This window comes from Salvia splendens, chromosome 9 (genome assembly GCF_004379255.2).
Source record: "Salvia splendens isolate huo1 chromosome 9, SspV2, whole genome shotgun sequence".
NCBI lineage: Eukaryota > Viridiplantae > Streptophyta > Magnoliopsida > Lamiales > Lamiaceae > Salvia > Salvia splendens.
The window spans coordinates 16,874,545-16,888,179 of NC_056040.1; the positions used below are offsets into that span (position 1 = coordinate 16,874,545).

A 13,635-nucleotide genomic window follows, 5' to 3' on the forward strand; every position below is an offset into this window, starting at 1 on the left:
TTGAATGAATAGTAATTAAGAGACGGTATAGAGACGGTTAAGAGGCGGAGCGTTGCAGGTTCCGTCTCTTAGTTAAGAGATGGAGGAAAAAAGGACAGTGGGGCCCTCAAATAGTGCTCAAATAGTAGTTAAGAGACGGTTTAAGAGACGGTATAGAGACAGCGTTGTGGATGGCCTGATGTATTGATCTCAAAGTTTGAGAGAGAGAGAGAGAAATTTTACGTAGTTATTTGATCTTGAGCAACGCTAGAAAATCTTTAAAGAATTGTTAGTTTGTATTTTTGAAAGGTTTTTTTTATAGTTAATTGTTAAGTGTGTTTTTTTTAAAGTTTTTTTCTTTTTTTCATCTTTTAGTTGATTGTTAATTGTGTGGATATTAAAACCAAAAGGCTTATCCTCTGTGTCTAGAGTTGCAACTTCAACTTACATAACGGTCAATTAGCACATTGTACGGTGAAGAGTGTCGAAGAGGGAGATGGCGAGCTTGAAGCCGCCCTTCTCTCTACAAACCAGACATGTCGCTCAATTCCTCTTGCCATTTCCGACATCAAGATTCTACTCTCCCTTCGCCTCTCGTAATCTCTTCCTCTTATCTTTGTCTGGGTGTGTTGGGTGTGTTTTTACTGTTCATTGTTTCCACCCAAGATTGAATTTTGTTGGATTTGCTGCTATTTCTCTTTTTTGTAATTTCTGGGGTTTCTATATATCTGATATTAAATGATATTTGGAGTGAAAATGATCCAATTTTTATTCATCTTTATTCAGTTAAATTTTCCCCATTCTTGATTAGTTAAGATTTTTCCTTTCAAATATTAGCTGAAAGCAGCCTTGCATATGCTTAGACACTGTTTATTCTATCAATTTAAATTAAACCAGTGTATGAAAAAGTTTCTGTTTGGATTTATGATGTTATAACATGTGGTTAAAGTGATATTTATTACCGGGGATATTGGCACCTAATATCATGAAACTTTCAAAAAGTTGGGTTTTTCCCACGAACTTTGAAATTGGCAAATAATATCACGAACTTTACCCCGAGTTTGTTATTTCCCACCAATGAAAAAATTCCGGAAAATAATATCATGATACGAATTTTTTTTCGTAATTTATCGATAACAACTTCAAGAGCTTCAAATTTTTCAATCTTTGAGAATAGTTTTTCTTGAAACACACCTTTCAATTTGTTCTTCAATCTATTAATATAGTCATGATTTTTTTATTGATGGGAAATAACAAACTCGGGGTAAAGTTCGTGATATTATTTGCCAATTTCAAAGTTCGTGAGAAAAAACCCAACTTTTTGAAAGTTTCATGATATTAGATGCCAATATCCCTTATTACTGATTAGAACTTAGAAATGGATATAGATATTGTGCTTCTTTGGTTAAGAGTTGTATTGTTCCCTTTTTCCTTGTCTTACATTGTAACTTGAAATGATTCAATACAGGTAGTAGAGATTACAGAGGCTTCACCTTGCAATCTCTTGCATCAGTTGATCCTTGTTCATTGAGCTATAGGCGTTCCCACGCGAAAAGGCTCGTTGCAAATGGTAAATATCTCTTTGCATCTATTGATGAATGCTTGTAGTATTTTATGGCTCTGAACGACTACACAAAATGCATATTGGTTCCCTTTCTTTTCAGCTTCAGCTCAGCCCTTGACTGGGGAGTTAGTGGAAGAAAAACTGTTGGACCCTTCCACGAGTGGTGACTCCATCCGCAGAAGATTTCTTGAGTTTTATGCTGCGAGAGGTCACAAAATTCTCCCGAGTGCTTCTCTAGTCCCGGAGGATCCAACAATTTTGTTAACGATTGCTGGAATGCTTCAGTTCAAGCCTATTTTCCTCGGGAAGGTTCTATACACGCTTCCTCAGCTTTTCTGTTAGGTTCGTGAGTATGTATAGTCGAGGTTATAGTATATGACCAGGAAATCCTTAAAATCCGAGGTTTTGGTGGTCTTTTAATAACCATGTGATTGTTTGTATATGAGTATGTCTGCACGTTTGCAAGTATGCATATGTTTGTGTCATTGTTTCTTCTCAAGTTACGAAACCTTTTTTCCTTCTAGCAAGCCTTCAAGCTCTTGCTCTGTTACCTTCAAAGCCTATGTTGGTTTATGCTGATTTTAGATTGAATATACGACTGATCCTGTGTTTGCTAACTAGCATTCGACGTTTACTTGATAATTTTGCAGGTGCCTCGAGAAGTACCCTGTGCTGCGACCTCTCAGAGATGCATACGAACAAATGATATCGAGAATGTAGGTCGAACCTCCCGACATCAGACATTCTTTGAAATGCTTGGGAATTTTAGCTTTGGAGATTACTTCAAACAAGAGGCTATAAAATGGGCCTGGGAGCTATCAACAGTGGAGTATGTATCATATGATGATTGATCAAAGCTTTCTACTGATATATATATATAGAGAGAGAGAGTAATTTCGATTGCACCTTAGCCTACATAGGTGTTTCATCATAATCATACAGAAATGGTGCATGACTTAAACTTACCAAGAGACCGTCTTTGTTCCTTCTTACCTTTGAAAATCCTATTCATAAAATCATCAGTTTCCTCTTGTCTCTAATTCCTTTATGACATTTAAATTTAGTTTTTGATGTCTGTATTCAAATCATTTTAAGCTCATCTTGTGCAATAATTGTTGCATATAGGTTTGGACTACCAGCTGAAAATTTATGGATCAGTGTGTATGAAGATGACGATGAAACTTTTGCAATATGGCATGATAAGGTTAGTAGAACCTCTTTTGTTTATAGATCTATCTACTTGTGAATTCTTAAGAGGCGTATCAATTTATGAAATTGTTATATTTCGTTCTCATAGATGGGCGTTCCAGCAAACCGCATAAAGAAACTCGGTGAAGAGGATAACTTCTGGACGAGTGGAGCGACTGGTCCGTGCGGACCATGCTCTGAAATTTATTACGACTTCCATCCCGAGAGAGGGCATTCAGATGTTGTAAGCAGCTATCTTAATTAGGACAGAAAATTTTCATTTTTTGCCATGTTATTTTATACAACTCTTGTTACAGGATCTTGGAGATGATTCGAGATTCATCGAGTTCTACAACCTCGTTTTTATGGAATACAATAAAAAGGAAGACGGATCACTCGAGCCCTTAAAACAGAAGAACATTGATACTGGGCTTGGGTTAGAGCGCATGGCTCGCATTCTTCAACGGGCAAGTCTGCTGAACCGAAGAGAAACAACTTGTTCAAGTACTTTATGTTGTGTCTGAGTGTCTCACAAGATTAACCGCTCGTTTTCTCTCTTGCAGGTTCCAAATAATTATGAAACTGATTTGATTTTTCCTATTATCAAGAAGGCTGCGGATTTGGCATATGAGTCGTATTCACTTGCAGATGAGTCTGCAAAAACGAACCTTAAAGTACGCTATTGGTGGCGTTTCCATATTCATTGATATTTCTTGTCTATGGAGTGATTGAACCGGTTTTTATTTTTTTCGTACCAGATAATTGGAGACCACATGCGTGCAATAGTTTATCTTATATCAGATGGTGTTTTCCCATCAAATATTGGAAGAGGCTATGTGGTTCGTCGTCTGATCAGGAGGGCAGTAAGAACCGGAAGGCTGTTAGGTATTAGGAGAGACGGTGTGGGAGGCCTTGAAGGTGCGTTTTTGCCACTTTTAGCGGAAGAAGTCATCAAATTAAGCACCAATATTGATCCAGACTTGAAAACACGAACTCCCCGCATCCTTGAGGAGTTGAAGAGGGAGGAGCTTCGCTTTGTTCAGACACTCGAGAGAGGAGAGAAGCTTCTAGAAGAAATCTTAACTGATGCATTGTCGACTGGACAGAGAAATGGGACTGTGCCTTGTATATCTGGCAAGGACGCGTTTCTTCTATATGATACGTATGGTTTTCCAGTGGAGATAACTAGTGAAGTTGCTGAGGAACGCGGCGTTGGTATAGATATGGTTGGTTTTGATGTGGAAATGGAGAATCAGAGACGCCAGTCGCAGGCTGCACACAACACGGTAAAGCTCTCTGTTGAAGATGGAGTGGAGTTGACGGATAACATTCCTGACACCAAGTTTCTTGGCTACGACACACTTTTTACTAGAGCAGTGGTTGAGGGTCTCTTAGTAAATGGTAAGCCAGTAGGGGAGGTTTCTGAGGGAAATGAAGTCGAAGTGTTGCTAGATAGAACCCCGTTCTATGCTGAATCGGGAGGGCAAATTGGGGATCACGGGCTTCTATATGTTACCGATGCTCAGGAAAATAAGGAAGCTGTCGTGGAGATACAAGATGTGCAGAAGTCACTTGGCAACATATTCGTTCACAAAGGAACTGTAGTGAAAGGCTTAATCAATGTGGGTGGAGAAGTTGAAGCTGAAGTCGATGCAAACTTGAGGCAACGAGCAAAGGTGTGAGTTTACTCACTTGTGTCGTCTCGTGTGATTTTGAAGCCATTTGATTGACCGTATTTGCTTCTCTTTCAGGTCCATCACACTGCCACACATCTCCTTCAGTCTGCTCTAAAGAAAGTGGTTGGTGACGAAACCTCTCAAGCCGGTTCTTTGGTGGCGTTTGATCGCCTCAGGTTTGATTTCAATTTCAATCGACCTCTTCGCGAGAATGAGATTGCAGAGATCGAATTGCTGATCAATCAATGGATTGGAGAGGCTACGCTCCTTGAAACAAGAGTGATGGCGCTGGCTGAAGCTAAGAAGGCTGGAGCTATCGCAATGTTTGGTGAAAAATACGGAGAAGAGGTGTTGTTCTCTACTACCATAAACTTAGATTGTTCGATAATTTTATTTTGTAACACGAAAACACCATTAGGTACGCGTTGTGGAGGTTCCCGGTGTCTCCATGGAGCTATGTGGTGGCACACATGTAAAGAACACCTCAGAAATACGCGGTTTCAAGATAATATCCGAGCAAGGGATAGCATCGGGGGTCAGACGCATTGAGGCCGTGGCTGGCGACGCATTTATAGAGTATGTCATCACCAGAGATAACTACCTGAAGCAGCTCTGCTCTACTCTCAAAGTATGCTATTTCTCAGCTATTTGTTGTTTTGGTATTTGCCACATTATTTAAAGACGTAAACTCGAACCTGAGACGACTGCAGACTCATGCATTATCAACTCTACCGCTAGGCCAACACATACACACTGTTTCTCTACTCTTTATACTCATATTTTGTCCTTTTATTGTGCATTGTGAAAGGTAAATGCAGAAGATGTTACGGCTAGAGTGAACAATCTTCTCAAGGATTTACGCGAAGCAAGGAACGAGGTCTCCTCTGCTCGTGCAAAAGCAGCAATCTACAAAGCATCAAGCATCATCAGCAGCGCATTCACAGTAGGATCTTCGTCTAAGATAACGTAAGTAATGTGTTGTCTATTCGAGAAAAAAAAAAGTTTGGCCTTCATCTTACTTTCAAACTTCTCTACTGTGCAGAGTGCTGGTGTCGAGCATGGAGGACATTGACGCGGATGCATTGAAGAGTGCAGCCGAGTATCTAGTGAGCAATCTGCAAGATCCAACAGCGGTTATCTTGGGATCGTGTCCGGACGAAAAAAGGGTGAGTTTGGTGGCTGCATTTTCTCCGGGAGTGGTTAAACTCGGGTTGCAAGCGGGGAAGTTTGTGGGGTTGATTGCGAAGGTATGTGGCGGGAGAGGCGGGGGGCGCCCTAATTTTGCTCAGGCGGGCGGGAGTGAGCCGGAGAATTTGCCGGCAGCGCTTGAGAAAGCGCGGGACGACCTAGTCTCCGCCCTTTGTCAAGCAACTTGAGTTATGTTGCTTAGCATAATAATGAGTGCGGGAATATATTCTTTATGCTAAAGATGGATGTTTATATGTTAGAAGCAAAGGATAGATTTTGATTATAGTGTAAGAAACATTTGTTATGGTGTGACATGTGTTACAATATAAAATTAGCCATTCATTGTATTGCGCAAAAGTGGATTTACATATAGATGAGTAAAGCTTTGGAAACTAGTGTCAACAATATTAATAAATGCGCGCACACGCAAAAAATGTCTTGTTTTTGACTGGGAAAGTCGGTGCGTCGACATTCACTTTCACACCGTCCACTTCGTATATTGGATAACACTTACTAATATTCTTTGTTTACAAGCAAGTGCTCCTAATTATGACATTAATAGTAGAATTAGACTATGATGAAATAAGGACGAAGTGCTTCTAAATTATGATTTCATATTTAAATCTATTTCAGATAATAATAAATCAATAGCATTTACCTTTAATTTAGAACTATACAAAAATAGTAGAATTTTACTATTAAAATTCAGTAGAGAAGTTGGACTAGGGATTTTGCAATATATGAATAATGTTGAAAGTCAGTGTTTTTAAGAGCACCCGCAACGCGGTGCCGTCGCCGTTCCTATGCCGTTCCGGAGGAACGGTTTCGCGGCGGCACGCGTTGCAGCGTGCGTTCCGTCGCCATTCCGTGCCGCCACCGTTCCCATGCCGTGCCGCGTTTCGTTCCTCCGGAACGCGGAACGAAACGTTCCGCCACGCGCCGAGGCGACGTGGCGGACTCCCATTCGACGCGTGAAGCCCACTCGCTGCCCCGCGAGTGGGCTTCGTCCCGATGACGCAATAATTCATTTTTTTAAAAAAAAATTTCGAATTTAATAAAAAAAAATAAAAAAATTTTTTATTAACGGTAATGAGACCGTTAATTTTATAGCCGTTTGTTTTTTTTATTATTATTTATTTATTTACTCTATAAATACTCCTATTTCATACTCATTTCAATCACAAACACACATCTATTTCTCTCTATTTCCACCCCAATTTTCATCTCAAATCAACTCTATTTTCCTTCTCCCAAATTTAATCAAACTAATGGATCCTTATGAACAAATGCGTCAAATATTGGAACAATCACTTGAAGAAGATCGACGACGGGAGGCGGAAGGACCCGAGGCGGGAAATTGGTTCGACCCCGAATCCCCCGGAAGCTCAACCGCAAGTAGTCCGCCTCGAAGTGGAGCGCATCCGTCTATACAAGAACGGTTATCTATTCGTGCAAGGACACGCGACTCTAGCGCCCACACCCAACTCCAACATGATCTAATTGAGCACATTTGGGCAAACTTTGGCGGATGAAATTATTAAAATTGTGTACTTTTATTTTTTTATGATTTTAATTGTGTGCTTTTTATTTTTTTAAGTTTAAGTTGTAACTTTGTTTTAATGTTGTGTGTTTTTTAATAAAATGTGTTTGTTTTTTTAATTGAATTGAGTTGAAATTAAAAAAAATGAAATTGAATGAATAGTAATTTAAGGAACGGTTAAGGAACGGTTAAGGAACGAGGGTTGCAAGTTCCGTTCCTTAGTTAAGGAATGGAGTAAAAAAGTACAGTGGGGCCCTCAAATAGTGGTTTAAGGAACGGTTTAGGAACGGTATAGGAACAGCGTTGTGGATGGCCTAATGGGTTTCCGTTTGGTCTATTTTGATATTGATAGCGCAATTTGGTGTGTCTATCATCACTCTCACTCTGCATCAGCAATTCCCAATATATATATCCAATATAGTAGTACTAACCTACCAGCTATTTTTTGAAATCTCTGACACCTGTATTCCACCTCTCTCTCTCTCTCTCTCTAGCTTTCAATATTCTCCTCTATATATGCACTTGAATCGCATAATTCCATTCCCAACCAGTGAAAAACAACATACTAACTACAAAGTCTAGCAAATCATGGCTGCAATTGGTTTTGTCTTGTTAGTAGCTCTGCTTCTGGCTTCATCTGCAGCTGCCTGCGATCGCTGCGTGCACCAATCAAAAGTCGCCTTCTTCTCCAAAGCTCAAGCTCTTCAATGTAACTAACTATATATACTAATATTTCAATTAATTTACATTTATATGTAATATATTTAGTATGTGGCAAAAATTGCAGCTGGAGCTTGCGGCTACGGCTCCCTGGCAACCGGATTCAACCACGGCCGCATCGCCGCGGCAGCTCCGTCCATTTACAAAGACGGAGCTGGCTGCGGCGTTTGTTTTCAAGTACGCTATCCTATCTATTTATTAAATTAAATTCATCTAATCTTAATTTTGCTAGTGTATGTATATGATAATTGATTGATATATGTTGGCTTGGCAGATTCGATGCGACGATAAGAAAATATGTAGTGAAGAGGGGGCGACGGTGGTGGTGACGGACCGGAATCACGACAACGCGACGGACTTCGTCCTAAGCAGCCGAGCTTTCGCGGCGATGGCCAATAATGGAATGGTGCCTCAGCTTCTCAAACTTGGCCTCGCTAATGTCCAATATCGGAGGTAACTACCTTTATCTTTACCAACATCCATATGTGATGCTCTATCGTTATTTAATTAGTCCCAAAATTGAAAATGTCTAGAAAAATTTACTTCTTATATTACTTTTATTCTGATTAAATAGTTCTTTGTTTTATAATACTACTAAGCCAATAGTGTTATTAAAAAGTGTATTTCAAAGTAGGATTCGTTTCATTTATTGCAACAAAAACCGTGGTTTTCTTTGTTAATAATTTGAACTATTTAAAATGGGAAAGAGGAAATGGAATGCAATGAATTCTACTAGTGAATTAGAGACTATTTAATCTCATAGTCGGAAACTGTGGATTATTAAATTGTTTAGGTTCGGTAGACAAATCCCGTAATAATGACGTTAAATTAAATATGAGATGTAGAATTATTTAAAACTGTTGCAGAGTGATTTTCTTAAATGGATAAGTGTTAGTAGTGGCGCTGCGGGTCACAAACAATATGAATTATTGCAGAGTGATTTTGTTAATAATGACCACAAACAATATGGATTAGCTAAGTAGGATTTGGCCCAATAATCAACTTGAGTTGTATGGACCGTTTTAGGCTTATGCGGGTCACAATTACCCAATTTTATTGATTTGAATTTTACATTTTGTACATGATTTAGTATAATGTTGAAAAAGTAGTGAATAATAAATGCAGTACATAGTTGTCGGATATTTTTGGTATTCAACGGTCGCATTCACATACATGATTAATTGATTATATACTACTATTCATGCTTATCATTTATTACAATGATTTAATTTGTAAATATACTTTGACCAAAAATAAAAAAATAGAGTGCCATGTGACTACAAGAAGAAGAATATGGCAGTCCGAGTAGAGGAATCGAGCCAGAAGCCACACTATTTGGCAATCAAATTACTATATCAAGGAGGCCAAACCCAAATCGAAGCTATGGACGTTGCTAAGGTTTCTTCAATTCCACTAATAAATCCAACTTAAATACCCTTTAAATAATGTAACACTAATTTTACAGGTGGGGTCTCCAAATTGGAATTTCATGGTTAGGAATTATGGGGCAGTTTGGGACACGAGTAGGGTTCCAGAAGGAGCGTTGCAGTTGCGGTTTGTGGTGACAGCGGGTTTCGATGGTAAAATGTATTGGGCTAAAAGCGTGCTTCCAGCTGATTGGGCCAACGCCGCGATTTATGATTCCGGAATCCAGATTACTGATATCTCGCAAGAGGGTTGTGCGATTTGTGATGATGGCTCCTGGAAACATTAAACCATTTAGTTACTCCATATAACTGCTTTAATAGTTGGATGAGTAGAATATTAGCAGTAGTTTCAGATACTATATTTTATGAGTACTAGTATTAATTAGGAATGGGGATAGAGAAATTAATACATTTTCTTTTGGACTCCTTGCCTTCTTGTTATTGGGTTACAGTTTTTTTAGTGGGTGAATTTTTTCTTCTTCTTCTTCTTCGTTATTGGGTTTACTGAGAATAAAATTAGATGTCATATAATAGAAATATTCTAATTAAATCTATCATATTTAATCGCTTATATACAACCTATCAAATGAGCTCTTGCGGCTTAGTTGATTGAATAATAATATTTTGTTTGAAATTATGAGAGCCCATTGGGCCAAAACACTAACTTTTAGATATAGTCCACAAGCTTCGAGCTAGCCCCGATCTAATTAATCTCATAAATTAGGTTTTACTTTTCTGATGTATCACAAACTTGTACGGTCTACTAATAGAAGTCTCGTTTTTCCATTTTAGTCCGTCTGTAAATAGGAGTCTCGATTTATTTTTACCATAAATAGTAATAGGATCTCACCTTTCACTAACTCATTCCACTCACATTTCATTTAAAATTAATATATACAAGTGAGACTCATATTTCACTAACTTTTTTACACTCATTTTTCTTAACATTTCTTAAAACACGTGTCGCCAAGAAATGAGACTCTAATGGCGGACGGAGGGAGTAGTGTGTTGAATGACACGTATTTTTAAAAGGTTTCCATAAAATAATATTTTAAATTGTGTGTAATTTCTTACAATACAAAATGGACATATCCACAATGAGACTACTTCTTTCGTCCAATTAAAAATGACTCACTTTCATTTTGGTTTGTCCCAACCAAGATGATCTATTACTAAAAATGGTAACACATTTCTCTCTACTTTATGGGTAAAGCTATGTGGCCATAATGTGGCTGGCCATAAATGGCATTTCAGTAAATATAGGTATTTTTGAATATTAATAATTTAATTGTCTCATTTAATGTTTAATTCAGTTGACAATACTACCCTTAGTCTTTAATTGTAGTTTCTTTTTAATTTATTTATTCTGCTCTTTTCTTGAGTAATTTGTTACAAAAATCAATAATAATATTTATATACTATAAATTATATTATAAATTTATATACTATAAATTATGAATATTATACATATATAATAAATTATTTCATAGTATCAAAATATGATATTACATTTTTAATATTGAAGTATACTTCTTCGAAAAATATTAAAATAATATTTTTGTTAATACTAATATTTATACGTTGCTTGAATATTATGATTAAATGTATTTTAAATAAAAATTTGGTAAAATTAATTTTTTAGTTATTAATTAAAAGAATTTATCCAATTATGGGAAGATTAAACAATTGTTGCTGTGTAAATTTCATTATCAATGCATGTCTTTAATTACGATAGATTATGTTGTTAGAATTAAATATTACTAGTGTAGTTAAAATTGATTAAAATAATAAATTTATTTTTCATAATTATCATTTGGGATTAATTCAGTTAATGTAACTTCAAACTGACTGTAGCATAAGTCAACAAAGAATAGTAAATTGAAAAAAGAGAATTTGAATTATATACTTAAATAGAGAATTTGTTTATAACATAAGACTCCTTGCAATTTTGTCGTACAAGTATATTGTGTCACTTAATAATATTTATAAATATAATGTCCTTACAATCTATTTTACTTCTACATAACTAGTATTTAATATTTAAGGGTATATTAGTCTTTAAAGAATTGCTACTCTCTAGATGCATAAATTTCATCAATTCTACATTAATTACACAAAATTTTAATAATTTTTTAATATTATGGTTGGCCATAATATGGCCATTTAGCACTACTCCTACTTTATTGTATCTCTCTTACTTTACTCCATCCACTTCACACACAAAATAAAGTTACATAAATTCTCGTGACATCCAAGGAATGGATCATCTTCTCTGGGACGGATGGAATACTACATTATAGATGGAAAATTAATTTGTACTAATCACGGAAATGAAAATTTAATTTGTACTAATCACGGAATTATACACATATAAATCACATTCTTATTATTGCAATAATTTAGAAAAAATATGTCAAAAATCAAAATCAGATTAAAAAAGTAATCGAAGATAAAGCCTAAATGTATTATCAAAAATTTAAAAAAATCACATGGACGCATCTAATTAAAAAAAGAATAAAACAGAAAAGAAACTTCAAATGAAAAGGTAATAAATGGCCATCATTGAGTCGAAAATTAATAAAGGCATGGCCTAGGACACCTAAAAATCAATGTGTGTAGCATAAGCAAATTAGAGCCCTCAGAATAATAAAATAATATTAATATTACAATTTGGGGAAACGAATTCATTAATGCAGAGTTAATTCTATGACAGAAGGGAGTTTGGAAGGGACGAGCACGGCAGCCGCCGCCGCTAGGAAAAACATAAAAGCGCGCAGCCCTATGATTTGCTCGACCGCCATCATCATCACCACCACTCTTCTCTCTCACTCGCAATCCAAATTCCAAACCTTGTGTGTGTTTTAGTTGGAGTAAACAATTAATCTTTCCTTTAAACGAATACTTATCGGTCAGTCTTCATTCTGCAGCCCGCAATGATTGTTGTACTAACAATTATAATTTGATTTGCCCTCTCATTAATTTTCTCTTTATTTTTACGACATTATCCCACGAAATCATGCTATACGTACGACTATAGGGGATATTCTATGTAGCTAAATATAAGTGAAATAAATAAATAAATATAAATATTTTTGCAATCGGTAGCATACAGAGTATAGATAATTGCAATTGTTTTAGCCTCGTTGCAAAGTAAATAAGTAAATTAAGGGTGTCAATTTTAATCCGGACACTTCCAATAGCCCCGTCACTTTTTTTCCCACAGCCTCATTTATTTGTCGGATACTTCCAATAGCCCCGTCACTTTTTTAGCCACTTTTCATTTTATTTCATTTTTCGTTTATTTTAAATCAATTGTAATTAAAATTATCGGAATATAAATAATTAGAAACCGAGGTAATACTGAAATGTAAAAAAAGTATTGGGACCAAATATTCGTTGTAGTATGGAACCGGGAAAATTATACAACAAAGATTTAAAAAAATACAAATAAAAACACCGCCACCGAGTACTCGGTGGCGGAATCGGATTCTTCCTTCTCTTCTCCGCTGCCGCTCGCCGCTCGTCCCCCTCCCCCCCGCCGCATCCTCAGACAACCGCAGCTGATTCCGGATCTGACGCATGAGCTTGTAGTATATACACTTGGTGATCGGGTCGGCTGCGGTCTCGTAGAAACGGCAGTTGTTTCATCAACTGTGCATCTAGGTTCGCCCTCAATACCTCATGGGAACCAGTGGCCATGGATGGCGGTATAGGGGCGGGTTGTGAGATGCGCGATCCAAACGCCGCCGACGAGAGGCGGGAGGCACCTGCAGCCCCTCTAGCGCTTCGGATAGAGGCTTGTTGGCCCGGAGGGCGTGGGCACCTAGAGTGTGTAGCGGAGGGCTCTTCGGTTTGGGCGTCGTTGAGGTCGATTGATTGCGAGCCGCTCCCCCTGCTGTAGTCCCCGGCTATGTTGTGTCTAGTACGCTTCGCCCCGCTCTTGCGCACAGATGGACCTGAATTTCAGACAGTGCTAGAGAACGAGATACTCCTCCCACATGGTGAACTTCGGCCAGCCTTCCGTGTTGAATTGGGTCATCGACAGAGCCTTGACGTCGGCTTCGCTTCGGCCAATCTCCGCAGTGAGCAGGTTGTTCTCGTATATGCCCGCAAACCTCTTGGTGGCCCTTAGAATCCTAGACCACTTTTTGCAGAGCTGTTACTCGCCACACGGTTTGGCGCCTCTCGGCTTGAACTCGTTGTATGCCAACAGGACGCGCTTCCAAAAGCTCGGCTCGGTCGTATCGGTGCCCACTATGGGTCCGATGTGACGGCATCCCACGCCCTCACCACAGCAATGGACTCCGCTTTGGTGTAGTGCGTGGCCCGTTTACCGTCGGCCCCCGTTGCCTC

The 13,635-nt window shown here is 38.0% G+C and overlaps 2 protein-coding genes across 3 annotated transcripts; both read left to right on the forward strand.

The window, feature by feature from the left end:
• Nucleotides 1-402: 402 nt before the first annotated feature.
• LOC121746501 (alanine--tRNA ligase, chloroplastic/mitochondrial-like) lies at nt 403-5,963 on the forward strand. Of its 2 annotated transcripts, XM_042140363.1 has the most exons (13): nt 403-575; nt 1,448-1,549; nt 1,644-1,852; nt 2,194-2,372; nt 2,669-2,747; nt 2,841-2,975; nt 3,049-3,198; nt 3,295-3,405; nt 3,490-4,407; nt 4,483-4,755; nt 4,826-5,035; nt 5,216-5,373; nt 5,450-5,963. In XM_042140363.1, exons 1-13 carry the CDS (start codon nt 476-478, stop codon nt 5,781-5,783), a joined length of 2,958 nt encoding a protein of 985 aa, XP_041996297.1. In that variant the 5' UTR covers nt 403-475; the 3' UTR covers nt 5,784-5,963. The 2 variants fall into 2 exon arrangements, with proteins under 2 accessions (XP_041996297.1, XP_041996298.1); XM_042140364.1 differs by lacking the exons at nt 403-575; nt 1,448-1,549 and having other exon boundaries at nt 1,749-1,885.
• A 1,618-nt stretch (nt 5,964-7,581) lies between these two features.
• LOC121749617 (expansin-like A2) lies at nt 7,582-9,773 on the forward strand. The gene is made up of 5 exons (XM_042144197.1): nt 7,582-7,844; nt 7,923-8,032; nt 8,130-8,308; nt 9,121-9,253; nt 9,321-9,773. Exons 1-5 carry the CDS (start codon nt 7,724-7,726, stop codon nt 9,567-9,569), a joined length of 792 nt encoding a protein of 263 aa, XP_042000131.1. The 5' UTR covers nt 7,582-7,723; the 3' UTR covers nt 9,570-9,773.
• Nucleotides 9,774-13,635: the final 3,862 nt, after the last annotated feature.

What these genes read in the sequence shown, in the direction of transcription:
- LOC121749617 (XM_042144197.1), top strand. Translation starts at nt 7,724, where the DNA reads ATGGCTGCAATTGGTTTTGTCTTGTTAGTAGCTCTGCTTCTGGCTTCA. An exon ending in CAAAGCTCAAGCTCTTCAAT is followed by an intron (nt 7,845 to 7,922) that starts GTAACTAACTAT and finishes CAAAAATTGCAG; the next exon opens with CTGGAGCTTGCGGCTACGGC. An exon ending in GCTAATGTCCAATATCGGAG is followed by an intron (nt 8,309 to 9,120) that starts GTAACTACCTTT and finishes ATAAAAAAATAG; the next exon opens with AGTGCCATGTGACTACAAGA.
- LOC121746501 (XM_042140363.1), top strand. Translation starts at nt 476, where the DNA reads ATGGCGAGCTTGAAGCCGCCCTTCTCTCTACAAACCAGACATGTCGCT. An exon ending in AGAGAGGGCATTCAGATGTT is followed by an intron (nt 2,976 to 3,048) that starts GTAAGCAGCTAT and finishes CTCTTGTTACAG; the next exon opens with GATCTTGGAGATGATTCGAG. An exon ending in AGCTCTGCTCTACTCTCAAA is followed by an intron (nt 5,036 to 5,215) that starts GTATGCTATTTC and finishes GCATTGTGAAAG; the next exon opens with GTAAATGCAGAAGATGTTAC.